The 26,298-nt window shown below is 55.9% G+C and overlaps 2 protein-coding genes across 2 annotated transcripts in view; one reads left to right on the top strand and one right to left on the bottom strand.

Moving 5' to 3' along the window:
• Positions 1 to 7,459: 7,459 nt before the first annotated feature.
• On the top strand, positions 7,460 to 15,684 carry ARHGEF16 (Rho guanine nucleotide exchange factor 16). Its single transcript, XM_062507674.1, has 14 exons — positions 7,460 to 8,008; positions 8,604 to 8,655; positions 9,065 to 9,234; positions 9,780 to 9,836; positions 10,247 to 10,407; positions 10,863 to 11,015; positions 11,391 to 11,520; positions 12,267 to 12,341; positions 13,166 to 13,258; positions 13,624 to 13,778; positions 14,086 to 14,265; positions 14,646 to 14,719; positions 15,097 to 15,198; positions 15,545 to 15,684. Exons 1-14 carry the CDS (start codon positions 7,463 to 7,465, stop codon positions 15,682 to 15,684), a joined length of 2,088 nt encoding a protein of 695 aa, XP_062363658.1. The 5' UTR covers positions 7,460 to 7,462.
• A 3,062-nt stretch (positions 15,685 to 18,746) lies between these two features.
• Positions 18,747 to 26,298, bottom strand: part of MEGF6 (multiple EGF like domains 6) — a 74,515-nt gene continuing 66,963 nt past the window's right edge. Inside the window, exons 23-36 of the mRNA XM_062507573.1 lie at positions 25,824 to 25,952; positions 25,439 to 25,567; positions 25,131 to 25,259; positions 23,685 to 23,813; positions 23,307 to 23,435; positions 22,543 to 22,674; positions 22,126 to 22,254; positions 21,410 to 21,538; positions 21,151 to 21,279; positions 20,850 to 20,978; positions 20,176 to 20,304; positions 19,957 to 20,085; positions 19,444 to 19,575; positions 18,747 to 18,814 (exon numbers count right to left, since the gene is read on the bottom strand). Of these exons, the coding sequence (XP_062363557.1) occupies positions 18,747 to 18,814; positions 19,444 to 19,575; positions 19,957 to 20,085; positions 20,176 to 20,304; positions 20,850 to 20,978; positions 21,151 to 21,279; positions 21,410 to 21,538; positions 22,126 to 22,254; positions 22,543 to 22,674; positions 23,307 to 23,435; positions 23,685 to 23,813; positions 25,131 to 25,259; positions 25,439 to 25,567; positions 25,824 to 25,952 (1,751 nt within the window). The remainder of the gene's footprint in view (positions 18,815 to 19,443; positions 19,576 to 19,956; positions 20,086 to 20,175; positions 20,305 to 20,849; positions 20,979 to 21,150; positions 21,280 to 21,409; positions 21,539 to 22,125; positions 22,255 to 22,542; positions 22,675 to 23,306; positions 23,436 to 23,684; positions 23,814 to 25,130; positions 25,260 to 25,438; positions 25,568 to 25,823; positions 25,953 to 26,298) is intronic.

Raw genomic sequence — 26,298 nt, 5'->3', positions numbered from 1 at the left:
GGGGCCAATTGAAAATAATAAAAGAATTGTTTCTTTTCCTGATGGAATTTATTTTAATCTGTATATAACTTGTAATTTTGGGCTGATTCCTCTCTTATTTTATTTCTTCCTTAACAGTATTTTTTTTTTTTTTGCATTAGATATCATTCTTGTGAAGAAATCATGTTAATATAATATGTAGTGAAGGACCAAAATCGTGTTGTTGAGGTTGGATGTTGGGTAAGCAGGGAGCAGGAGGATTTTGTCCATGTGCCAAATGACCCCAGTCAGTGCTGCCACTGGTGCTGCCGATTCCCCAGACAATCATCCCTCAGCTCCACTTTGTCTTGAAGCCCCTGGGGCCTTGGAGGAAGGTTCCAGTGATTAGAAGCAGCACAAGAGGAGGAGGAGGAGGCCAGTGGAGATGCTCTGCCTCGATGGCCCTGCTCCAGGAGAACATGGAAGTGGCCTTAAACACGGGGATAGATCCATCCTGCCCCATTGCAGCTGCAGCTCCATGACTCCTGGCAGCTGCTGGAGCAAACCACGTGTCTGAGCATTTCTCTGGCAGGGCCTGTGGCACTGCCTGCCATGATGGAACAGGATCTGTGGGCAGCAGTGAGCGTTTGTGTGCTCTGACCATGGTTTGTTCACCCTTGAAGAAACCTCAGGGCAGGTCAGCATCACACTTCACAGCACGGGGAGGTGACAGAGCAGCCAAGGGATTTGCAGTGAGCTGGACACCATAATGTGGGCCAATACTAAGCAATATTAAGGAAAGCGTTATTGTGGGGACTTATTTGGGGTATTTATGGTCTCCCCATCCATCTCTCAACCCTGATGTCAGATGTGTCGTTTCTCCAGAAGCAGCTGGTCAGCTCCTTGCTCCGACTGAACTCACACTGTCACTGTTCCCCTCCTTAGGCTCATCCTCGCTGTCCATGGATCTCCTGAGAGCCCCTGGCCAAGGATAGGGAGGTATTATCCAGTTAGGGATTGAGGACATTAAAAATATAGGGTTCAAAATCATGAAATATTTTTTTTTCTTATCGTATTTCCTAATTCATTTTTCTCCCCATTTTCTCTAGCTTGTGTTGTAGGATCTCCCAACTCCTCTAATTTAGCACCGATTACAAGTTTCAATTTTTCCCATTAAGATAAAGAAACAGGAAGCCTCACTGAACCTCTGTAAATCTCTACCTTTCACCAGATTGCACTTGGAGTGTGCTGCAGCTCACAGAAGGTGTGGAGGTTCCATTTTGCTGCTTTAGCAGAGAATCTGGTCTCTTCAATGCTGCTTCCCGAGAGGTTTGTGTCCAGGACGTTCTGCTACCAGAGCGCTGCTGCCTTCCCAGTGCTGGGGAAGCTCTGGGAGCTTTGGTGAGACGTGGAGCTATGGTGTCCAGCTCCATGGACACGCTGGGGTCCAGGGCAGGTGAGGGTGGCAGGGATGGGAAGTGGTTGCGGTGTGTCTGGTAGCCAGGGCACTGCTCCAGGTGTGGTTTAAACCCAGAGCTTTGTGTAGTATCTATTTATTTAAAGTATTTTCACAGCCACAACAGCACAGAGGAGAGGAGGAGAAACCCTGGGGATTTTTGAATTGGTCAGGTGGGGCTGGGAGTTGCACAGGGCTGAAGTGTTGGTGCTCCATGAAGGACCCTTGCTTTGGCCAGATCTGGACCTTCCTGAGCTGGTCAGGGAGGAGGATGTGGGTCTCGTGTCTGTGCATTCCCTGCCTCCCACCAGCCCAGAGCTGGTGGTTGGTCCTGGTGTGATCACTGTGACTGCTGCAGGCAGCTGGGAGCTCTCCGGTGGGATGAGGTTGTCCCACGGCATGTGCTGAGGCACCAGGTCCTGCAGGACGTGTTGAGGCACCCAGTTCTCCTTCTGGGCTGCTGGGTTCTTCCCTGGGATGTGCCATTTGGTGCTCAGGCCGCTCTGGGCAGGTGCCTTTTCGAGGTGTGCCAGACCACCAGGCTCTTCCTCGCCAGGCACCATGGGGACGTCGATGCACGGGAGCCCAAATCCCAAATGAAAACCAGCCGGGTGTGCTCGGCTGATCTGGGACAAACACCCTGCTGAGGTCCTGTCCTCCTTGGGACAGCACAGAGGAAGCTTCTGCCCTGTCCCCAGTCAGCACTTAGACACTCAGTGGCCACTCTTGGGAGCAGCTCCTGGCTGCCGTGGCACGGATGGAGCCTTTGGAAAGCACTTGCACAACGAGGTGAACGCGTTTGACTCAAAGCATCAAAGCACTGGATCGTGAGCCCCCCGTGCCCCTGCCCAGGTCGATCTGCTGACTTCCCACTCGGTTTTTCCGTGCTGTACTGTGTGTGTGCGCGTGCCAGGGGGCGGGGGGCAGCGCTGGGGACCCTGCCCACGGTGGCAGCGCTGTCCCCAAGGGCTGGAGCGGCGTCGCTCGGGTCAGTGCTGGCAACACAAGGGCAAAACCCTCCGCTCCTCGCCGGCGGTCAGTAGTGTTCTCACAAAGCCATGAAACTTCTCCATAGTGTTGAGTGAAACTGTGACTAAAAAAAGTTCTTGAATGATTCCGAGGTTCTTTTTTTTCCTCTTTCTTCTGTCGTTAATTCTTATTACCACTTTGGAAGAAGAAATTAAAAAAAAAAATTATATATAAAAAAAAAGAGAACGAAAAAGAAAAAAAGGCAGCTTTGATTTTCCAAATGTGCAATTCACATGTGAACAAAGTAATTCTGAAAGTAATTCTCAGTGTATTTTACATTCTTGCTGCTCTCTTCAAAGCAAGAGATGTTTTGCCCTGATGTCATTTCCAGCCTGCAGAAGATGTAATTTAAAACATATATATATTGTGCTTGCAAGAATCATAAATCTGTGCATCCTATGTCATTCCTTTTCCCATTGTTACAATACAGATATGATTTAGGTTGGATTTTTTTTTTCCTTTAGACCTGTATAGTGTTTTTTTAAAATCAAATGTAAATGTCTGGTTTTCATATGATGTTTAAAAAACATTGAGAAAGAGGATGGTGCTTGTTCCATATCATTCTTGATTGTATATTGCTTCTGTTATGTTTATAAGTAAACTGTGCATGACTTGTGTTTAGCAGTCATTATTGTGTCCGTTTGTGAAATTTTTATTAAAAAGAAAAAAATTCCGTAGATGCACTTATTGTATATGTGATTAGATTTTGCGTCCGAGGCTCGAAGCCTTGAACTGCCAAGGAAGAAAGAAAAAGTGTTGGCAGTTATTAATTAATATGGAATCGCTTTGTTGGGAGCATAATGAAATAAAAGATATGAAGTGTAGAAAATAATTAAAAAAAAGGCAATTTTACAAATTTCATTTTGATGCTTGTGATAAAAGACAAATGTACTTGTGTAGAGAAATTCCTTTAAAATAATGAATAGAAAAAGCTGATTTTGAGGTTAATGCTGTAGAATAGGAATGTATACCAAATGTAATCTTTCCAATGCTACAATGAATTTATACATGAGATTGATATGCAATAAACCTGTGTGCTTTTATAAGCAGTGGTCCCAAGAGCTTCTTTTCATGGAATAACCATGGAGAATGTCCCCAAGAAGGGGACATTTGGTGTGTCATTGTCAGGCTTTGCTGCTCTGCAGTGCCTGTAGGGTCTGATGTTGTTTGTGTATGGTTTGTAATATTCAAAAGAGCTTCAAAAATTAAATTATGGCCACTCCGCTTGCTGCTGGGGTCAGAATCAGGGAATCACAGAATGATTAAGGTTGGAAAGGCTCTCCAAGAACTTCTAGTCCAGCCTGTGCCAAATCCCCACCTTGTCACCCAGAACAGAGCCCTGAGTGCCACATCCAGCCCTTCCTTGGACACCTCCAGGGCTGGGCACTCCAAACCTCCCTGGGAAGGCCCTGCCAATGCCTTTTCCATTAAAAAATTCTTCCTCGTATCCAACCTGAACCTCCCCTGGCACGACCTGAGGTTGTTTCCTCTCATCCTGTCCCTTGTCCTCCTGTCAGGGAGTTGTGTAGAGCCAGAAGGTCCCCCCTGAGCCTCCTTTTCTCCAGGCTGAGCCCCCTCAGCTCCCTCAGCTGCTCCTCATGGGATTTTTCCCTCTCCAGCTCTGTGCCCTTCTCTGAAAATGTTTTGGCCCCTCAATATCTTTCTTGTTGTGAGGGACCCAGAGCTGGACAGAGCCCTCGAGACCTCCCCAGTGCAAAGCAGGTGAATCACATCCCACTGAAGGGATGGGATACTTGCACAGGGAGGAGTGAGAGTGTTCCAGGGTAGGAGAAAGTGTTGGGATGAGGGATCGGTGAGCTGATGAAAAATGTCAAGCCTATTTCCATTCACAACTAGAGGCAGAGCAAGTGAACTGCCCAGTGATAGCGGTCAGATGGTTCAGCTCCAGGGGACCCTGGGAGCAGAAATTACTTGAAAGCCGGGTCTTTGAGTTAAAAACCCCATTACACAAATGATGAATGGCCTCGCTTCAAAAAGTCATTCATGGTGATCAGATGATGGTGTCCCACATTTGGGATAATGGTCCTTCCCTGAGATCGGGAGGGTTTCAGTGGGAGCTGAACCCTTGAGTAGGAGCCCTCCTCTCGCTGGAGCCTTTCTCCTTATTAGCCCCGGAGGGAAAAGATAAAAAAATCTATGGGATAAGAAAGCTGTGATAATGGGGCAATTGTCAGGCAGGCCCCGGAGTGGAGAGAACAGAGGCATTTAAAAGAATATTGCTGACAAGTGGACTTTGTCATGCACCGAGTGCTTGAGATTCACTACAAACAAGTGAGAAAAAGGCCCCATTTGGGGGATGGGGAGGACCAGAACAGGGGGCAAAAGAGAAGGTCAAGGAAAAGTCTGTTCCCAGTAAAGACACAGAGCACTGTTGAGCCTTACAGGGCAGCTGTCAGCAGCCTGACCCTCAGATCCTCTTTCCCAGTAGCTGCAGCGCCCAAAAGCAGCCGAAAGTGATGTTTTGTGCATCCGGAGGGTTCGCCCGAGGTTACCTTTGACCGCTGAAAACCCAACTAAAGCGAGCATCCGACACGCCTGTAGTAAAGGACAGTCCCTGGGCTGGTGAAAAACTTAGTGTGTGTCGGCCAGACCCCGAGGACAGCCGGGGCACACTCGTTTGTCACTCGTTTACGTGACAGGAGAACGACACCGAATAATCCCCCGGCCCTCGGTGACCTGGCAGAGGCGGCTTTAGGGGATGGGGAATGTCGAGATTGCAAGGCACGGCAGCGACACTCGGCGCAAACACCTGATTAACACTCATCAGGGAGCGGCAGACACTGTTCCTAGAATCGCTTAATTAATGTTTCACCCCTGGGAAGGCCGGGGGTGACGCCGGGAGCAGAGCACAGCTCAGAGCCGCGATGCGCGGCACACCGCCCGCGGCTCGGCGCTCCGAGCGGCACCGCCGGCCCGGCACGGCCTCGGGGGCCGGACCGGCACCTCCCCCGGTCCCGCCCCGGTCCCTCCCAGCACGTCTCGGTCCCTCCCAGCCCTTCTCCGCCGCGCTGGCTCCGAGGGGCGCGGGTAGGTGCGGGGGTAGCGGGGTCGGGGCGGAGGCGCTGCGGAGGGACCGGGGGATCCCGGGGAGGGACCGGGACCGGATCGAGACCGGCACCGGGGCACCGGGACCGGCACCGGGGCTCCTGGGCAGCCGTGCGGGCGGCGGCCCCGGGGGAGCGGCTGCCGAGCGCCTTCCGGGGAGGGGACGGCGGGGACCGGCTGTGCCGTCCCTCCCGAGGAGCCGCCGGGGCTCGTCCCCTCGCGGCTCTGTCCCCGCTGTCCCCGAGGGTCTCGGCGCCCAGCGATGCCGGGAGGGGTTGTGTCCATCGCAGAGGGGTTTGGGTGCTTCCCAGGGGTGTATTCCGCTGTGCTCCCAGCCCATTTACAGCCCTACCCCCTGCACCGCAGCCCTGGGCACGCAGGGGTGGAAATACCGGGTTACGGTGCCTGTGCCCGTGTGCCACCGCGGGCACTGACGCGGGGATCGATGCCGTGTGTGGCCACCGAGCCTCCCTCCAGCCCAGCACCGAGAGCTGTGGATGCTGCGGCCCCCAGACCCTGTTTATTGCCACCAGGGCTTAGGATCAGTTAATCCTCGGCCAGGATGGGGTTAAGAGCAGAGTGTGGCGCTTTGCTCGTCCGTGGGACACTTGGCAGACACAGAGCATGTGTCCTGCATCCAAGGACAGTGGAATGAGCAGCATCTCTGTCAAATGAGCTGTTGTCGATGGGTCTGTGCTGTCCTCCTGCCAGTCATTGAGGCAGGGAAAAGCACGGTCAGCCTTGGTTTGTTTCCTGGTCTTTGAAAAGGAGCAGCTTGGAGATGGCACTGGCACACAATGGGACCTCAGTAGAGGACAACCAAACTTCCCCAGAGCTATGTAACAGGCAGAGACCATAAAACACTCTGTCTGTTCTGTAGGGGCACAGTTCCGTGGGCGCACGGTTCTGTGGGTGGCACAGGAGAGGAGGAGTGACCTTAACCCTGGCTGAGGAGCCCCAGGGACTGGGGCAGGTGTTTGTGTGGGTGTCGTGGAGTCTCCCTTTGGTGCAATTTGGGGCAGGTTTGAGCTTGGTGGAGCACAGGGTTCACGGCCAGGTGCTGCCAGTGATTCCACAGCCCAGGGGAGGTGGATTCAGGAGGGTGCAGACCGGCTGTGGTGGCTGGCAGCACCCCAGAGGAGAATGAGGGGACATGGAGGTGTGGCAGCAGCAGGGCTCAGGGAGGCTCCAGACCTGCCTGGCTCAGGTCTGAGCCTGCCTGGTGCCTGCAGCACGGCCTGGCTGCTCCGGTGTCCATGGCATGGCCTGGCTGCTCCTGTGTCCATGGCACGGCCTGGCTGCTCCAGTATCCATGGCACGGCCTGGCTGCTCCGGTATCCATGGCAAGGCCTGGCTGCTCCGGTGTCCATGGCATGGCCTGGCTGCTCCTGTATCCATGGCATGGCCTGGCTGCTCCGGTATCCATGGCACGGCCTGGCTGCTCCAGTATCCATGGCATGGCCTGGCTGCTCCGGTATCCATGGCATGGCCTGGCTGCTCCGGTGTCCATGGCACGGCCTGGCTGCTCCGGTGTCCATGGCACGGCCTGGCTGCTCCGGTGTCCATGGCACGGCCTGGCTGCTCCAGTATCCATGGCATGGCCTGGCTGCTCCTGTGTCCATGGCACAACCTGGCTGCTCCTGTGTCCATGGCACGGCCTGGCTGCTCCGGTGTCCATGGCACGGCTTACCTGCTCCCAGTGCCTGACCACATCCTGGAGCCCCAGCCTGGCCCTGGCACATGAGTGGCCCCGCGAGGAGCACGGGTGGTGACAGCATCCCGAGTGTGTCCATGCAGGCCCTGCCTGCAGAACACCCTGGGAAGGCGGAGGCCAAGTCCTGTGCTGTCCTGAAGTTCCTGTGGCTCAGTGTAAATTCCTGCTGCCTTACTGGGAGGTGTTCAGCCACCTGTCTGTCTGTGCTCCTCAGCTTGCTGCTCCCCTGGGCCACTGCCATGTCTCGGAGCCCCTCTAGTAGCTCTGTGGATGACAAGACCTTGCTCCTGGAGTACCGATGCCACCCAGTGCAGCCAGATCCCCCCAGCCCAACCTGTGCCCCTGGGAAGCGCAGCTCCACCACGGCGCCCGGTGCCACCTCGCTGTCACCACTGGCCTCCCCCACCTCGGTCGAGCCCCGTCGCATCATCCTCAGCACGGAGAGCCCGGCCGCGCTGAAGGTGGGAACGCAGCAGCTCATCCCCAAAAGCTTGGCCGTCTCCTCCAAGCCCAAAAACAGCCCCTCCAGGCACCAGAGCTTCGGGGTGAGCCGGGAACCCCTGAGCCCTGACCCGAAGCAGGCGGCCGTCCCCATGGTGGCCCTGGAGGTGGAGGATGAGGATGATGGCGGGGGGGCCCTCAAGCGCAACCTGAGGAACATGTCCTACCGTGCGGCCATGAAGGGGCTGGGTGCCGAGCTGGACCCGGCCAAGGCCACTCCCTCGCTGAAGCCCATGTCCGAGGATGGCAGCGCCCTGCCTGACCGCAGCCCCGGCAGGAGCAAGGTGGGTTTAGCATCTGCTGTCACCCCTGTCAGCAGCGTGGGATGAGGTCCTGCTTTCATAGTGGTGACAGAGCAGCTGCAGGGCCCACAGCTCCGGTCAGTTCTGGAGCTGGTTTGCTGAGCCTGGTGTCGTGACTGGTGCCTTGGGAAGCTCTGTGTCACCAGCAGATGCTGCAGGTCCCTGGAGAGCTCGGGAATAGCTGACATGGCTGTCATGGGGAGTGGAGCTGGACGCTTGGCAGAAGGCTGTGGGATGTTTGCAGGGTGGGGCTGGCCGGGAGAGCGGCTCCAGTTGTACACAAACATGGGTGAAGCATGTCTGGGGAAAGGGAGACTCCAGAACGGGCAAAGTCCAGGTGTAAGAGAGATTTGACAGCAGAAGGGCAAGTACAGAATGGTTCTGAGCGTGACCCTGGTTATGGGAGGTGAAAGCTGAGTCACCTGGGTAAGGCAAACAGAGCTCAGACAGAAGCCAGGCTGAAAGAACAGGGTGGTGTGGGCTGACTGGCACAGGTAACTCTTCCTTTTCCTGAAAGAGTTTTCCCAAGGCCTCAGAAGTGTGGTAACCACAGCAGGCTGTCCTCTTGCCCTTGCAGAAAACCCTCGGGCGGAAGCGGGTGCAGAAGCGTGGTGGCTCATTCAAGGACCGTGAGTGCTCCTGTCTCCTGTCCCCTCTGCCTCAGCCCAGCAAATCCCTGCAAGACCCTTCCCCACTGTGCTGCTCCCATGACCTGGGGCCATGGCTTTTGTCTCTGTTTCCCCGAAGCAGCAGGAGCATTGCTGCCCTGTTTTCCCACTCCTGGGGCTGGTAACGCTCCAGTTGCTGCCATGCTCACAGATGGATGGTTCCCAGGGAAAGTGGGAGAGCTGTGGGGGCTGTTGGGAGCAGGAGCCACTGGGTAATCAGCACAGTGCAAAGTCCAACCTCATCAGTTTCTGGCCCAGGCTCACTGGAACTTGTGGCTCATGGCCAACAGGGCAAGGCAGCCGTGGTTGGGAAGGGAAGCCGTGGGCTGGGAGAGGCTGCTATGTTGACCTTGTGTCTTCTCCTCCTCAGAGCCTCAGCTGTATCAAGAGATCCGTGAGAGAGGTCTGAACTCTGTCAGCCATGAGTCAGATGAGGATTTGCTGGACGAGTCCCTGCCAGAGGAGCAGTCCCCTCTGGGTGCTGCTATAGTGGTGCAGAGCTACCGCCCGGCCCAAGTGACCTGGAGCCAGCTCCCAGAGGTAGGGCCAGCAGCCTGGAGGGTCCAGGAGTTGCGAGGGGATAATTCCACATCATTAGTCCTTGTACTGGGACATTCTGGGCTGTCCAGCCCTGGCTGGGACATGCAGGGTCTGCCCAGGGCCATTGGTGCAGGTGGTGCTGCTGTAGTTGGTTTTCACCCACAGCTGAGGGGAAGGCGGGTGCTCCTTGCTGGGCTTTCCCTGCAGACTGTGGGGAGAGTAATCGTCCAGGGAGTGGCAGCAGCCAGCTGCTGGGGGCTGGGGAGCTGGGTGATGGTGTGTGGGATGATGCAGGAGTTAGTGGTGATGGGCAGTGGTGGTGGTGAGCGATGGTGTGTGAAGGTGTGTTACATTTTGTGATGGTGTGTGATGGTGTGTTCCAGTGTGTAGTGGTTTGTGATGGTGTGTGATGGTGTGTTACATTGTGTAATGGTTTGTGATGGGTTCTGATGGTGTGTGGTGGTGGGATGTGCCATGGGGCAGCTGACACAGCCCCAGACCTCACTCGAGGGTGTGCAGGGACCATCATTCCTGCTCATCCACAGGTTCTGGAATCAGGCATCCTGCAGAGGATCTCCCCTGAGGAGCGCAAGCGGCAGGAGGTGAGAGAGGCCTGGGGCGTGTCCAGGAGCACAGCGGAGGCCCCGAAGGCTGTGGGATACACGTGGCTCTTCAGGGTCAGCTCCAGGTGGAGCTGGGCTCAGCTTAGCTCGTGGTGCTGCTGCTTCCAGCTGCTGCAGGACTGGGCAATGCTGGGAGGGCTCACCTGCACAAATTGGTGGGGAAACAGGCAGCTTCCATGGGAAGAGAAAGCATCTTCATGCTATGGTTTTCTAAAAACTGTCCTAAAACACACTGGGATTATTGGTACTGGCCAGGCCATGCATGGAGTGACAGAACCGATGTGGAGCCAAGTAATTTCCAGTGGCTTTGTGCCAAAAGAGTATAAATAAGATTTAACAATAAATTCTCTGCTTTGTCCAGTCTGTTCCATCTTCCCTACTTTCTCCAGGCAATGTTTGAGATCATCACTTCTGAGTACTCCTATATGCACAGCCTGAGCATCCTGGTGGGCCACTTCATGAGGTCAGAGGAGCTGAAGGAGACCATGACTCAGACAGAGCACCACCACCTCTTCTCCAACATCGGGGACATCCTGACAGTCAGCACAAGGCAAGTTGGGCCTGGGACCAGGCAGGCCTGGGAGGGGAGCCTGAGCTTTTTATTTGTAGTGCCAAACCAACCATCCCTTGGATTGTTGAAGGTACTCACTGGGAGGTGGGGAGGAAATGCCTTGGGAGGTGGTGCTGGGCGAGCTGTGTCCATGTGGGAAAGCAGCAGGAGGAGGATGCAGCAGCCCTGGGAATGGCTGTGGGGGCGTTGAGGGCTTGTGGCTTCCCGATGGGGCAGAAATTAAACCTCATGGAGGGCTAAGGTGGAGGAGGGATCCCGTGCAGGAATGGAGGAAGCATGTGCCTCTGGGGAAGGTGTGGGTGTCTCAGCTGCTGGAACTGCCCTGCCAGAAGAAGATCCAGGCCCCATCTCCTCTGGAAAAAGCCACAGTGGGAACATTCAGTTTGTCTGGCCTAGCGAGTCATGTGGTGAGGTTGTTTAAATTCTCTCCTCAGCTTCTTTGAAGACTTGGAGAAGCGACACCAGGAGCACCTCCTGATCCCTGACATCAGTGACATCGTGGAGGAACACGCCTCGAAACACTTCAACCCCTACATCAGCTACTGCTCCAATGAAGTGTACCAGCAGAGGACACTGGATAAGCTGCTGTGAGTACAGGGCTTGGGCTGGCCAAGGAATTGCCTCTGAGGGGCTCTGAGCTCCAGGGGTTGCAGAGGTCGATAACATGTAGGGACAGAGATGGGGCTTGTTCATCTCCAGGCCAACTCTTGAGTCTGTTGTTGGTACATATGTGGCTTTACCCACCTTTTGGTGGGCTCACCATCTCTCTCTGGGTGCTTTTGCATCACCTGCTGTGGGATCAGTCCTGTTTCTGCCCAGCTGGGCACTTCAAGCCTGGCAGAGTGACAATGAGCACCTCAGGCAGTGCCATCTCTGCTCTGCATTTCCCGTGCGTGGAGAGCTGCTGGAAAATCCTGACAGCTGAAGAACAGAGTTAATGGAGCTTTCTTGTCCTGTTACAGAACCACAAACCCCTTATTTAAAGAGACCCTGAAACAAATTGAAAGGAAACCAGAGTGTGGAGGCCTGCCAATGATCTCATTTCTCATTCTGCCCATGCAGAGGGTAACACGGCTTCCTCTGCTCTTAGATGTAAGTAGTCACACAGTGGCATTGCTTGGCACCTCTGAAGAGGTGACTCTGCTATTCTCTTTGTTTGCTGAGCCCAGGACAGCCTTTACTTGGACTTCCAGCCCTTTGGAGCTGGGCCCTGCATGCTGAGCCTGGATGCTTCCATATTCAGGAGAAGCATTTGGATAACTCCCAGGCACATGGTGGGATTCTTGGAGTGTCCTGTGCAGGGCCAGGAGTTGATCCTAATGGGTCCCTTCCAACTCAGCATATTCCGTGATTTATATCCAGAGCAATCTGCTTCTCTGAGGGGGTGTCAGGTGTGCAGTTTAAAGCTCTGTGAATAACACTTCATGTCTTGGTACCACCCATCTGAGCAGCCTGAGCTTCTTCTGTGCCATATCTGAGTCCCAGGGTGGGGTTGCACAAGTGTCCTGATTGATGGCTGTTCAGGCAGCACAGGCAGCCCAGGAATGAAAAGCAGGTCTTTTATTCTTCATGGAAATCTCCTCTAAATGGCCAAGCTACTGGACATGGGATTTCCAGTAACTGCTCCCAGTCTGTGGTGGGTTGCAGGGGTGAGGGCCAGGGGGTGGCCAGGCACATATCAGACATGAAACCCCCAGATTCCCAGCTCTCAGCGCTGTTAAACGTTCCTTTGACCATTTGGATCAGTTCAATCCACGTGTGGCATCCTGAAGACCCAAAGCTGATGCTCCCTTCTCTGTGGTGCAATGTCACTAAAGCTTCTTATCTTGGAATTCCAGACCGTCCAGCAAAAAACAAACGCACACACTGCAGCGTACGGAGCTGCCACCCGCGCTGTGAAGGCCATCAGCAAGGTGAGGCCCAGCTGGCCAGCCCTCCACCTCTCCTCCTGCCAGCTCAGCCCTCTGGAGATTGATCCAATGCTGCCATTCTGGCCTCTCATTTCCCTCCCAGCATCAGTTCACTTGAGGCTCCTCTGCTCCAAACAGCTGCTGGATGAACACTTCTTTTCCCTTCTCGCCTTTGTCACCTGATCTTGGTTTGTTCCTTTTTCTTATCCTCTTTTCTTCTTTCCTCTTTGGCCCATCTTTGTCCTTCCTGAGACATGGTTTTTGGGGATTTGGGCAAAGGGCAGTGAGTGAAGCAGAGAGGGAAGTGTGGAGTGCAGGAGTCACGAGCTGTGCACTATTCCTGCTCCTGGATCTCCCTGTGCTTTGCTATCCACTGGTCACTCACACAGGCTAAAGGGCCACAGAGACTGTGGCCACCACCATGTCAGTGGTGACTCTTCCTTTCATCACCCTGAAGAGCAGCTCTTGGCAGCACATTCCTGCTGCTCCTTGTCTGTCCTGCTCTCACGTCTGAGCAGAATCCTCCCCTCTGTGTGATTGTCCATCCTCCTGCCTTGAGCTCTTCTCAGATGATTCATTCTTCCTCTTCCTGTTGCTCCCTCAGTTTTGGTGCAGGTTCACTTGAGTCCTTCTCCAGGCAGACCCCATCTCCAGGAGAGCATCCCACTGCCTTTTCCAAAACCTAGTGTGAAGCCTGTGCCAGGGTTTGTCTGTCTCTCATGTTCAGGGCAGCAGGACAGTCCCTAATGCTGGGGGTGGTGTGGAAGATGGATGGGCTCAGTGTCTGACCCTTCTCCCCTTTCCTTGGGATGTTTTTCTCTTCCCAGCTGGTCAAGAGCTGCAATGAGGGAGCTCGGGCTATGGAGAGGACAGAGCAGATGTACACCTTGCAGAAACAGCTGGAATTTGGGAAGAAGAAGGTGAGGTCTTGTAGAAGTGGTGGTGGGAGGTCTTCTGGGGCCTGTTTAGACCTGTGCTGGGAATCCTTCTGGGAAGCCTGGACTGGGCTGTTGGATGCAGGCAGTTTCTAAAGGGTGTAGTAAAGCCATGACAGTGTCACCCACTGTTGGGGTCCAGGGCTGCATCTCTGGGTGTGCTGGAAAGGGGTGCACACCTGCTCTGCCTTCCACCTGCCTCCTGGAAAATCCTTTTTAAAGACACTTAAAACGCACGTGGTGTGTCCATCCCAACTGGCCCCAGCACCACTGCAGGTTCACTCCTTGCCTTGATTTTCTGCTGCTGGTGAGGAGGGCAGTGACCCAGCCTTTCCCTGGTGCTGTTGCAGCCTTTCCCCCTGATCTCTGTGTCACGGTGGCTGCTGAAGCGGGGCGAGCTGTACCTGCTGCTCTCAGAGGAGGCCGGGCTCTTCCGCCGCGGCGCCGGCCGTCTCTGCCACCTCTTCCTGTTCAACGATGTCCTCATCATCACCAAGAAGAAGAGGTGAGGCTGTGGGGAGGGTCCTGCCTTTCCCTGGAGAACAGCTAGAGGGTTAAACCCTGATTTCCTGAGCAGCACATAGCAGAGAAACCCGTGAGATTTCCCTTGTCAGCCAGAAGAGAAGCACCCAGTCCAACCAGTGGCTTTGCCTCAGTGGATGGGTGGCCAGCAAGTCCCAACAGCCATGTCCCACCCTAAGCATCAGCTCCAGGCTGCTCTGGCAATGCCTGCTGAGCCTCCTGTGCCGGGCTGGGAGCCAGGAGGTGGCCCAGACCCCACAGCTGAGGCGCTGATCCCGTCTGTGCCGCAGCGAGGAGAGTTACACAGTCATGAACTATGCCACGCTGGACCAGGTCACTGTGGAGAAGGTGGAGAGCTCAGATCCACCCTCCCCTCCTCCTGGCAAGGCTGGTGGGCACCTGCTCCGAGTGGTGCTGGAGAAGGACAGCGAGGGCCGGCGGGAGGAGGTGATGCTGTCAGCAGAGACGCTGTGAGTGCCACACTGGGATTGTGCACTGGCTCGTGGGATGGACTGGTGCCCTGGGAATCCTCTGAGGCTTCTGCAAATCTCCTTTTATCCCCACGCTCCTCCTTCCAGAAATGGGGATGTACACAGGCTTCTCCCAGCCTCTGTTCCTTCCTCTCTCTTATATTTCCCATATAATTCTCACGTCAGCTTCCCCTGTCCAAAGGAAGCAAAGCAGCTGGGCCATGTATGCCACTTGGGAAGTGTCCTTACATTGAATAGTCTGATCAAATGCTTGTCCAATCTGACTCTCCTGGAAAGCATTCATCCTGCTGGGAATGTCCCAGCTGCTGCTGGCCGTAGGGATGCTGTCCCAAGGCTTTCTTTGTGTTTCCCTCTGGCAGGAGTGACCGGGCCCGGTGGATGGCAGCGCTGATGCACAGGGAGAAGGAAAAGCCTGACACCATTCCCAAAGGAGGTACCGTGTGCCAGAGGGCAGCCTGGCTCTGCTGGCATTCCCTGTTGCACTGGAGCATCTGCAGGCCCAGGTTTCTACCTGGTTCTCCTCCACTCCTGCCAATGGAGAGGAAAACCCCACGCCTTGCTCCTTAGGAGTTGCCTCCCATGAACTTATCAGTCACAATCAACCTTAAATACATTTCCTGGGAGGCACGGGAATTCCAGGAATGCCTTCAGCTGTTGTTCGGGGAGGTTCGACAAGCTTTGAGGCATAAGGGGCAGGGACAGGAGAGAATGGAGCATGCTGTGCTGCGGAGCACTGGGCGGGCAGCTGGGGGTCACGGCTGAGCTGAGGGCTGTGCCTACTCACTGTCCCTGCTGTTCCTTGTCCTGCAGACCTGAGCCAGGTGGAGGTGACCCGTGCCTACCTGGCCAAGGAGGCAGATGAGCTGTCCCTGCAGCAGGCAGACGTTGTGCTGGTGCTGAGGGAAGAGGATGGTGAGTGCCTGGGTTGGGGCAGGCTCTGACCTCAGCAGAGCTGGGGCAGGGGGAACCTGCAGTGATCCTCAGGGACTGGCATTTTAGCAATTGCAGAAGCTTCTGGGAAGCCCTGTCTGCTGGTGAGACCCGTGGCACTGGCTGGTGCTCTGACCCAGCAGGTGACAGTGGGTCCTGGGGGGCTGAGGGAGGTGACACTGCCATGGGCAGCTGTTGTGTTCCCTAGGGGTGACTCCTCCCCTGCCATCCCTGGATGCCTCTAGCCAGCACCTGCAAGGGAGGGGAGTGGTGCATCCCCAGGATCCATGGCCGTTCCTGGCCCCGTCACTGCTCTGTTCTCTCCCAGGCTGGTGCTGGGGGGAGCGGCTGCGGGACGGGGAGCGGGGCTGGTTCCCCCAGGCCTGTGCCCGGCCCATCACGAGCCGCGTGGCTGCCGAGGGCAACGTGCGGCGCATGGAGCGGCTGCGCATCGAGACCGACGTGTAGGGACAGCCCAGAGGGACCCCTCTGCCTCAGGGACATCCAGACCTCTGCAGACTGAGCCCACGGAGAGCAGGCAGCAGCAGAGCCTTTCTTCTTGAACTGTGCTTGTCTCGGGCGGCAGATCTCATGGGCCAGGACGGCTCCGTGTGGCAGCTGTGACACAGCAGCTCCCTCTGTGAGAGCTGGCGCCGGGCACACCTGGCAGCGCTGGCACTGCTGACCCGGAACAGGCTCCGGGAGCAGCCGAGGGCTTGGCTCGGGTTGGAAAGGCTGGAGCTGTTCTGGGCTCTGATGGTGCCTGTGCCACCATCTCCGTCCCTGCTGGCAGCTGGGCCAGCACGCCTGGTGTGGGGAGGGCACACCCCAGTTGGGGATTGTTAGGAGCTTAAATCCATATGCTTGGTTTATTCCTCAACCCAGTTTTTGTTCCTGTTTCTCTTTTTTCTGTCTCTCCTCCCCCACAATAATTCTTAGGCTCTTTGGGCAGAGCCGTGCCCTGCGCAGGTGAGGTGATGCCAGATACCTTTTGGTCACTTGATAAAATACTTGATGCCAGAGTTGTTCCCATGGAGTCAGCTCTGGCACCAGGAATGGGATATGCTCCAGGCAGAGGGGGAAGCAGGGGCAGGATGAAGAGCAGTACTGAAGCTCCCACCTGTCTTTCCCTCCTCCCAACTGGGGAGGGAGCTCTGCCCGGGGCTCAGCCCCTCACACCCCATGCAGGGGACATGGCAGCTACAATTTTGGGATGAGCCAGCCCCATACACTGCCAACTTCACATTCACAGGGGCAGCGTTGATAAAAGGTCTTTTCTGATCAAACTGTTCAACTGTAAATTAAGGTAACAATAAATTCTTGGATACCAATGAACCATGTGTTCTCCATTAGTGGTGAGTGTCCCTGAGCATGACAGCTCCAAGGAGCCAGGTTGTCCCAACTATGAGCCCTAAAAAGAAGCTTCATTCTGCTGGTGGCATTGCTGTGGCCTCTACATGTTCTCACACAATATGTGCATCTCGTGAAACCCGCCAGAGCCCCTGCCAGCCTGCTGTCACCTGGAGCAGCTGTCAGGGGTATTTAACTGAGAGAGACAAGATAAGTAGAAACTCAGCCAGGCTTTCTGTTTATTTCTTTTAACTGTGGAGAATTAACATTTTTCATCAGCGCTAAATTTAAAATCCAAAAAGGCAGACAGTACAACAAAAGAGGAAGAAAACTTTATTAAGAAATATGAACAGTAAAAGAACTTTCTATAAAAATACAGGTACAGGGCTGCTGCAGTCCCATGCTCAGACACGTGGTTTGCTCCAGCAGCTGCCAGGAGTCATGGAGCTGCAGCTGCAATGGGGCAGGATGGATCTATCCCCGTGTTTAAGGCCACTTCCATGTTCTCCTGGAGCAGGGCCATCGAGGCAGAGCATCTCCACTGGCCTCCTCCTCCTCCTCTTGTGCTGCTTCTAATCACTGGAACCTTCCTCCAAGGCCCCAGGGGCTTCAAGACAAAGTGGAGCTGAGGGATGATTGTCTGGGGAATCGGCAGCACCAGTGGCAGCACTGACTGGGGTCATTTGGCACATGGACAAAATCCTCCTGCTCCCTGCTTACCCAACATCCAACCTCAACAACACGATTTTGGTCCTTCACTACATATTATATTAACATGATTTCTTCACAAGAATGATATCTAATGCAAAAAAAAAAATACTGTTAAGGAAGAAATAAAATAAGAGAGGAATCAGCCCAAAATTACAAGTTATATACAGATTAAAATAAATTCCATCAGGAAAAGAAACAATTCTTTTATTATTTTCAATTGGCCCCTGTGGGAATAATTTAAAGGCCAAGCGCCTTGGGCAGGGCTGTGCTGCAGCCTCTGGAGTGGGGATGGGATGGGATGGGATGGGATGGGATGGGATGGGATGGGATGGGATGGGATGGGATGGGATGGGATGGGATGGGATGGGATGGGATGGGATGGGATGGGATGGGATGGGATGGGATGGGATGGGATGGGATGGGATGGGATGGGATGGGATGGGATGGGATGGGATGGGATGGGATGGGATAGGGCTGTCCCTCTTCTCTGCAGAGCTGGGGTTCCTCTGGCAGTGGTTTCACCTGCTCAGGAGCTTTGTGCAAACAGACAAAAGGGTCCCTGGGCCCTGGCCAGGGTGATGTGGTGACACTGGAGTGGTGACCTTCCCCACTGCTGCAGGTAGCCAGCTCCTGGCTACAACTGGAATGGCAAAATAACTCAAGATTCAGGACTCGGCAAGGCCATCCCAGCTGTGTGGATTCGCACTGACCAGATTTGTGGGCAGTTTATCTCCATCCAAGCAGTATCTCTGATTGCCACACCCAATTTACGCTTGCTTCTTCTTGCAGTAAGTGACACGGGCAGCACCATGGGCTGACAAACTCCCAGCATGAAGAACAGGCTCCAGGCCCCTGCCAAGCTTGGCCAGCACAGCCTGTTCTGTTGGCAAGGAGGCACCAGCTCTGCAGGTGAGTGCTGGAGCTCCACATGTTTTCCCCTGTCAAAGGGTCATTTACAGTAAAACGCCATGGAAAATTCAAATTAAAAAAAAATAATTCAAGTGAGGTGGTGCATCCATAGGAGGCCCAGTCTCAGGAGAGCTATCAGTCCTGACAACACTGTGGTGCAGCTTCCCATAAATATTGATGCATAAATACCTGATTTGGACCATGATTTCAGCCCACTTCCCCAAGCCCAGCACTCAAAAGTAGAAGGCCAGCAATGTGTCACAAGCTGTCAAAGTCCACTGTCCCCTGGCCAGAATCGATCCCTTCTGAACTGGTCACCTGGCCTCTGGCCAGAGGCATGCACTGGTGTGGGCACACGTGTCCTCCTGGCCAGCCCGCACTGGCACAGTGAACTGGTTATACTGGGCACTTCAGCCTCACTCAGACCACCCCCAAAGCAGCAGCTGGGGGTGTCAGGAGATGAGAGCTGCTCATGTGGCTCATAAATGAGTTCATTACAGGTCATTGGCTTCTTCATGTGGCTGCTTGGTTAAACCACGGGAGTGCTCCCAGAGCAGGACCTACTTCTCTGCTGGCCAGAGCCCCTCCAGGGCTGGTGATGGCCTGGTGGGTGGCAGTGACTGCATGGCTGGAAGGGAAGACAAAACAGGTCAGTCCTTGCTGTGGGCAGCTCTGCTGCAGGGCTGACCCTCCACACCACTGTCCTGCCTGGGGGCACAGCCTCCTCCCCCATTTCCCTTCCCACTGGGAGCTGGGAGCACTGGTCCCAGTCTGTGGATTTGGGTCAGATCCTCCTGTCCCCACCCCCCCTGCCCAGCACCCACGGGGATCACACTGAACCAGCAGGTTCAGTGATGGTTTGGGCAGAAATGAGGAGTATGGGGATTTCCACTGTATTTAGTGCACGGGACCATTGTTCCAGTGTGCTCATTAGAGAGTGGGATTTGTGCCCTGGCTTTTCCAAGGGCACACTTGTGGTCAGGCTGCTAAAGAGCTTTAGTTTCTGAAACTTCATCAACTTCAACCTCCGTCGTGGCTGCAGTGACAGCAAACAGGTCAGACCAACCGAGGGGTTTGGGAAGAGGCAGGTGCTACATAAATGACCGGATTGAGTTGATTTACTGTTCCCAAATCCAATCCCCGGGACAGGAGCCACACCCTGAGCACAGACACAGCCTCCCCTGGGGTTCTGCCCCGGGATTCCCCACCGGGTGCAGCCGGTGGCATTGGCTGCACTTGTCCCTTCCCTGCCCTCACCTTCCCGGCAGGTGGGTCCGGTGTGGCCGTTCAGGCAGAGGCACTGCCCGTTCCGGGCATTGCAGTAGGAATTGCTGGGGGCACACTGGCAGGCCAGGCGGCAGTCGGGGCCGAACTGGGTGGGCCGGCAGTCTGCGGAGGGCACAGAGATGCTCAGGCTGCAGCCCGCTCAGAGCTTTCCCGGGATGCTGCAGGCAGAGCCTGCTTGTGCTGGGTGCGGGATAGGGCCGAGAGAGCTTTTTGCTGTGGGACACAGGACATCACAGCACCTCCAGGCCACCAGGATGGCCCTTCAGCCTTTTGACCGTGTCAGTCTGAACACACGGGCTCTGGAGGCAGGGGGCAGAACTTGCATTCAGATCTGACTATGAACAGGGGCCGGAGAGGTGAGTGCCGCTGCCCCTCTCGCTCTAAGTGATACACACCAGAAAAAAAAGCCCCTTCCAGCTTCCTGGAACAAAACCCCCGTGACACAGCCCCCTTCCTCCCCTGCCCAGCTGGGGCTCAGCTCACCTGCAGCACACGTGGGGCCGGTTTTGCCTGGGGGGCACAGGCAGCGCCCCGTGGTCGGGTCACAGGGGACATCGCTGGGGCAGTCACAGAGATGCTGGCACCCCTCGCCGTACGTCCCTTCCTTGCAGCCTGTGTGAGACACACAGATAGAATAGAGCCCCTGCCCTGCGTGCCCGGCCGTCGGGGACCCCCGGGAAGGGCGAGGAGGACGGGCGGTACCTGTGTGACAGCGCTCGCCCCGCAGCCCGGGGGGACACCGGCAGCGCCCGGTGGCGGGGTCACAGCCAGCCCCACGCTCGCAGTCACAGCGCTCCCGGCAGCCCTCTCCATAGAAACCCGGGGGACAGCCTGGGACGGGAAAAGCTCGTTAGAGCGTGGCTGAGTGGAACTGTGCAGCAGAGCCTCTGTCAGCCCAGCAGGGAGAAGCAGAGAGCCTTCCTGCCCGACGTGTGCCCAGGCGCTCCGAGCTCAGCTCCGCGGCATCGTCTCTCGGTAGCCAACAGCTCCGGGCAGTGGGGATGTGTGTGCCTTGGGAGGGCACCGCTGTGACCGTGGGGTCACGCACAGAACAGAAATCCCCTCTCGGCCGCTGCTGCCTGCGAAGGACTCGCTGTGAGCCCTTGGAAAAGGGAGAGCCCCGCGCAGTGTGACACCGGTGTCACACCCGTGTCCTGAGGGGACAGCCCAGCGCAGTGTGACACCGGTGTCACACCCGTGTCCTGCGGGGACAGCCCAGGGCAGTGTGACACCGGTGTCACACCCGTGTCCTGCGGGGACAGCCCAGGGCAGTGTGACACCGGTGTCACACACGTGTCCTGCCGTCCTGCTGTCCGGACGAGCTTCAGAGACCCCCCCACGCCCCAAGCCGGGGTGTCCCCGCCGCCAGCACTCACTGTGCTCGCACAGGGGCCCGTAGTGGCCGGCGGGACAGCGGCAGGTGCCCGTGGCGGGGTCGCAGGTGGCGTTGTGCTGGCAGGAGCAGCGCAGCTGGCAGGCGGCACCGAACATTCCCGGAGGACATTCTGCGGGGACAAGGAGAGGCAGAGCTGCTCAGCAGCCCCACACCTGCGCTTCAGAGCGCTGTGCTAAGGCAGGGCTGGCGAGGGTGGGATAACAAAAACTGGACCCAGGATGTGACTGTGGACCCCACAGCCACCGGGTCGGTGCGGGACAATCCATCCGAGCCAGGGTTACCCAATTCGCAGGATTTCCCCGTCCACCCTGGCGCACACGAGCAGGAGCCATCGGCTGTGTCGCAGAGTCCCCCGTTGCGACAGGAGCAGGGCTGCTGGCAGCCCAGCCCGAAGCGCTGCTTCTCACAACCTGCGGGGCCAGAGGCAGCGGCGGTGGGCACAGGGACCACGAGCAGAGATCTCAGGGACGGGAAATCGATTCCTGCCCGGGACCTTTCCCAGCGCACTGCCTGACAGTCCCGATGCGTGCACACACTTGCCTTGCTCACACGCGGGGCCAGCTCTGCCTGGAGGGCACACGCACTCTCCGGTGACAGGGTGGCAGGGAACACCGGCCCCACAGGGGCACAGCCCTGCACAGTCCTGGCCGAAGCGGCCAGCGGGGCATCCTGGAGAGAGGAAAACCTCGGTCAGGCCAAAACAGGGCTGGGGAGGTGGGAGGTGGGAGAGGGAAAGTTTTGCACAGCACTGGAGCTGAGCGATGGGAGACAGAAGGAGCCTCTGGCCCTGCCCTGCTGTGCCAGAGAATCATGGAATGAATGGTTTGGGTTGGAAGAGACCTTAAAGATCATCTGTTTCCAAACCCCTGCCACAGGCAGGGACACCTCCCACTAGGCCAGGTTGCTCCAAGCCCTGCCCAGCTGTGGCCGTACAGCAGTACAGCCAGGGCACGGCGTGTCAGGAGAATTCACTTCATCGTAAAATAAGCAGCAGGAAAATGTTTCCGTGGCTTAGGCAGACAGCAAGTATGGTCATCTGCAGGCTCGTTCCCTGGGACACAGCAGGAGGGCACTGCTGCCAGGACAGGCGGGCAAAGGACTCAAGGAGCTTTTCTCAGGAGTCAGTCCTTGGTCTGCTCCTCATCCCCCACAGGGTCAGCAGCTTTCTGTGGGCAGGGTCTGCACCTCCCACCCCTCCCATCCCCCTGAGGAGGCTCCCCTGCTTTCCCAGCCCCTGTGGCTGAAGCAGCACTCACCGATGCCACAGTCAGCACCGATGAATCCCGCTGGGCAGTGGCACATCCCCGTGGCAGTGTCACACCGGCCCCCGTTCCTGCACTGGCACTGTCTCTCGCAGTCACGGCCGTACCACCCCGGGGAGCACTCTGAGGGGACAACAAACAACGGCTAAAAATACAAGGACGAGGTCCAGACGCCCCAGGAAAACACAGCAGGTGGGTTTGCATGGATGTTTCACCTGGGAGGAGGCAGAGAGCTCTGCTGGGAGCAGTCTGTGCCAGGCTGGCACCAGCAGTGGGGTTCTGATCCATTCCGTCACACAGAGCAGCCCCAAAACACCCAGAACCCAACTCACACACACATCCCTCATGGCAGTGGGGTTTCAGGATTTTCAGCCTGCAGAGGAGATGCAGTGGGAGCAGAGCAGGACTCACCCAGCTGGCAGGAGGGACCGTGGAAGCCGGGGGGGCAGACACACGCCCCAGTGACAGGGTGACATTCCTGGGTGGCTCCGGAGCACTGGCAGATCTCAGCACAGCCCTCCCCAAAGGTCCCTGGCAGGCAGGCTGTGAGGAGACAGGGCACCAAGGTAGCTCAGGAGCCATCCCACCCCTCTCTGCAAGGCTTTTTATAAAATATTTTATTTTAAGCCAGGATTTAGAGAGCCTTTTATGGTAAAATTCTCCACCACCCAAAAAGCAAAGGGACTCTCATGCAAAAGGTTCATTCACTCCAGGAAATACTTGGATTGAAAAGAAAAGCAAGTACTTAAAGGCATTAGATGCCTTTTGCTGTGCCAGCCCTACCTGCCCTCACATTTCTGCAAGCTCCACACACAGAGAGGGCAAATCCAGCACCGTCCTGTGCATAAGGAATGTGCTCACACATCTCTGTCTCTTCCAGACTTGCTCATATTCACAGGAGCTCATTTTAATAGTGATTTATTGCTAATCCTCTGGATAAATACCCAGCTCTGATTTCCCACTTGGCTCCCTCTGCCCTGCTAACATTCCACAGGCATGCACCCAGCTGCCAGACTGGGAGTTGTTCCTTGGCACAGCTCTGCTCTTAGGCTGTTTTTCCTTGTTTATCTTCCCCCCCCCCCCCCCACCTTCTATTTTCTGTAGGAATTGCTTGACCCATGCCGTTCCCAGAGCCTGTCAGCAGAGCTGTAAGAGCATCATTCCCATCTCCTCACGTTTTTCACATCCAGAGCCAGTCAATCCTGGCGGGCAGCCGCACTGGCCGGTGACATGGTGGCAGGGCACTCCCGGGGGACAGGCACAGCGACTGGCACAGTTCTTCCCAAAGAAACCTGGCAGACAGGCTGTGGGAAAACAAACAGCAGGATGTGAGTCTCCTGCCTGGATTTTAAGTTGTTGCTAAAGCCTGGAAGGCATCAGAGCCCAAGGAGCTCCTGCCCCAGTGCCGAGCCAGCCCAGCAGCATCTTGTGTCACAGCACCAGAATATTTTGCCACAATTTGTAATTCTCATTAAAAATGAAGTTTTCCTCTTCCCAGGCTCTGGAGCAGCCAATGATTCCCTGGGTTTCCCTTACCCAGGAGCGTTCCTCACCTTTCTCACAGCGCCGGCCCCTCCAGCCACGGGGGCAGTCACAAACACCAGTGATGTGGTGGCATGAGACATTGTCCCCACAGTCACAGAGCTCCTCACAGCGTGCCCCAAACAGCCCCTCCGGACAAGCTTCAGGGATGAAAACACAGCAGAGAAGACAAGTTGCACAAAAAATGTTACTTTTTGGGGTTTTTTTTTCCCAGTAGTTCCACAGCTGACTGGGTCTGTCTCTTGTGCACACACAGACAGCTTGAAATACAACCATGAGGAGCTGACAGGGTCCTAGCTTGGTTCTTTAAAAAAAAACAAACAAAAACAAACAAACAAAAAAACCCACAAACATAATATCTACCTTTTGGGTGGGTTTCTTCATTCATTTATATTTAAAGAAATTATAGAAGTGCTTAACATTGCCTGGTGCCCAGTGCTGCTGAAGCTGTGTGGGGTTCTGGGAGCATGTGACAGTGCTGGGAGGGGACACTGTCCCTCAGGATGTAGCAGGATCCAGAGAGGTGATTTGTGTGGCCAAGCCTCAGCTGCCAGCAGAGCTGTTTACAGCCTCCTAAAGGGGAAAAGATTCCCAGCAGGAAACCTGAGAGTGGCTGGTGGCAGCTGAGGCTCTGGTGGCAGCTCCCTCGTGCCAGATGTCAGCTGCCAAGTGCTGCCACTGGACTTTACACCCTGGTTTAAGGACGTGCCAGGCTGAGGTGTCATGACCCAAGAAGAGAAGAAGCTTGTGGATCTCTGCTTGGTGTGCTGATAAATGATGAGGTCACTGTCACTGCTCTGAAGGCCAAGAGCCTTTTCAAACCCTTCCTAATGGGAAAGAGACTGCCAGGGTGTGTGCCACAACTAAGGATACAGCAGACACGGAGCCACCAAGGGACAAATGCCATGGTTTGCTGGGGCTTGGGACCAAAGGCAGGCCCTGAGGGTCAGTGTGATACAGGGACACACAGAAGGAAGAATGGAAAGGGGACAATCCACTGTTAACCTTAGAATAACATTGACAGAAGAAGGTCCTCCCTTGGTATTTTGGTTTCACCGTGCAGGGTTGCTGCCCTGCCTTCATCCCTGCTGGGAGTCTGTGGTTTTGCACTGATACCTGGGGGTCTGTGCCTTTGAGAATCCCACCAGCACTGCCACAGGATGCTCTGGGTGTGCACCAGCACTTTCAGGACAGCCCTCAGACAACAGGAACCAGGTGGGGTTGAAACTGGATGATCTTTAAGGTCTCTTCCCACCCAAACCCCTCTGTGATTCAATGGAAGGAGAAAGGGCAGCAGTGGGCAAAAGTGGGGCACAACCAAAACCATGGCACTGCCAGCTCCCTGCTTGCTGAAATCTGAACTTTGTCTTTGCTTAAGCCCCCAGACCCTCTCTGTGCAGCACCAGGTGCTGACAGAGCCATCGATGCCCAGATCAGCCCCCGCCTGCCCCACTTACGTCTCTGGCACTTGTGGCCGGTCCAGCCGGGCTGGCAGAGGCAGTGCCCTGTCCGGTGGTCACAGAGCCCCCCGTGCTGGCACTCACAGCGCTGCTGGCAGTCCAGGCCATGCTGCCCCTGGGCACAGGCTGGCGGGGGCACAGGGTGAGACGCTGCCCAGGTACCCACCCTCCCAGCTCCCACCGCCCCGCGCGCGCAGCACCCCGTGCACCCCAGCCCTTTGCACGTCACCTCCAGCCTCCACAGCAAAACCATTCCAAACCAGGATGTGTTTGCCTCAGAGCTGTTTCCCTGGCTGTTTCCTCACCCAGCTCGCAGGCCAGCCCTGTCCAGCCTGCAGGGCAAGCACAGGCCCCCGTGGCTGGATCACAGGTGCCGCCGTTCTGGCAGAGGCAGCGCTGCTGGCAGTTCTTCCCGAAAAAACCCACTGGGCAGGCTGAGGGAGAAACAGGACAAACACCCCAGTCAAGACACAGCTCTGGAGGCTTGTGCCAGGCCGTGGGTGGATGGTTTGATACAGAGCAACGCCGACTTCGATTCAAGAGGAGCCAATGGCAACTCCAAGGCTGCTCGCAAAACAATTTCTGGTATTTTACCTGCTCAGGTAAGAGGCAGCGGCATTCTACCCACCCCGAGGAATGGCATTCCTTCCTGTGCTGGCAGGGAAAGCAGGCTGGGCTGGGAAGGGTTACCTTGCTGGCACGAGGGTCCTGTCCAGCCCTCGGAGCAGAGGCAGTGGCCGCTGACGTGGCTGCAGCTGGCGTTGTTGAAGCAGTGGCAGGTCTGGCTGCAGTTCTGGCCATACCTGTTCTCCTGGCACGCTGCAGGGGAGCAGAGCAGGCAGGAGTGCTGGGCAGTGGGTGGGAATTACAGCAGCCAGGCTCCTGCCAGCCCTCCCAAGTGCTGGCAGAGGATCTGGCAGTGGTGCCTGGCTGCTGTGTGAGGGGGTGTTGTGGTGTCACAGGGAACTCATGTGTCCTACACGCCTGACATCTGAACACAAACACTGCTACCATCAGTGCTACAACCTGCATCTGTTAGGAAGCAATTTTGCTGGATGCCCAAGCCCTCACTGCACCCAGCCACAACATGCTCAGGCAGAGCCCCCCAGTCTGAACCCAAATTAAATTCCACACAGAGAAAATTACAAATGGGGAACAGACAACC

Source organism: Cinclus cinclus, chromosome 23 (genome assembly GCF_963662255.1).
Source record: "Cinclus cinclus chromosome 23, bCinCin1.1, whole genome shotgun sequence".
Classification (NCBI taxonomy): Eukaryota; Metazoa; Chordata; class Aves; order Passeriformes; family Cinclidae; genus Cinclus; species Cinclus cinclus.
This window is presented reverse-complemented; position numbering and strand designations above follow the sequence as displayed.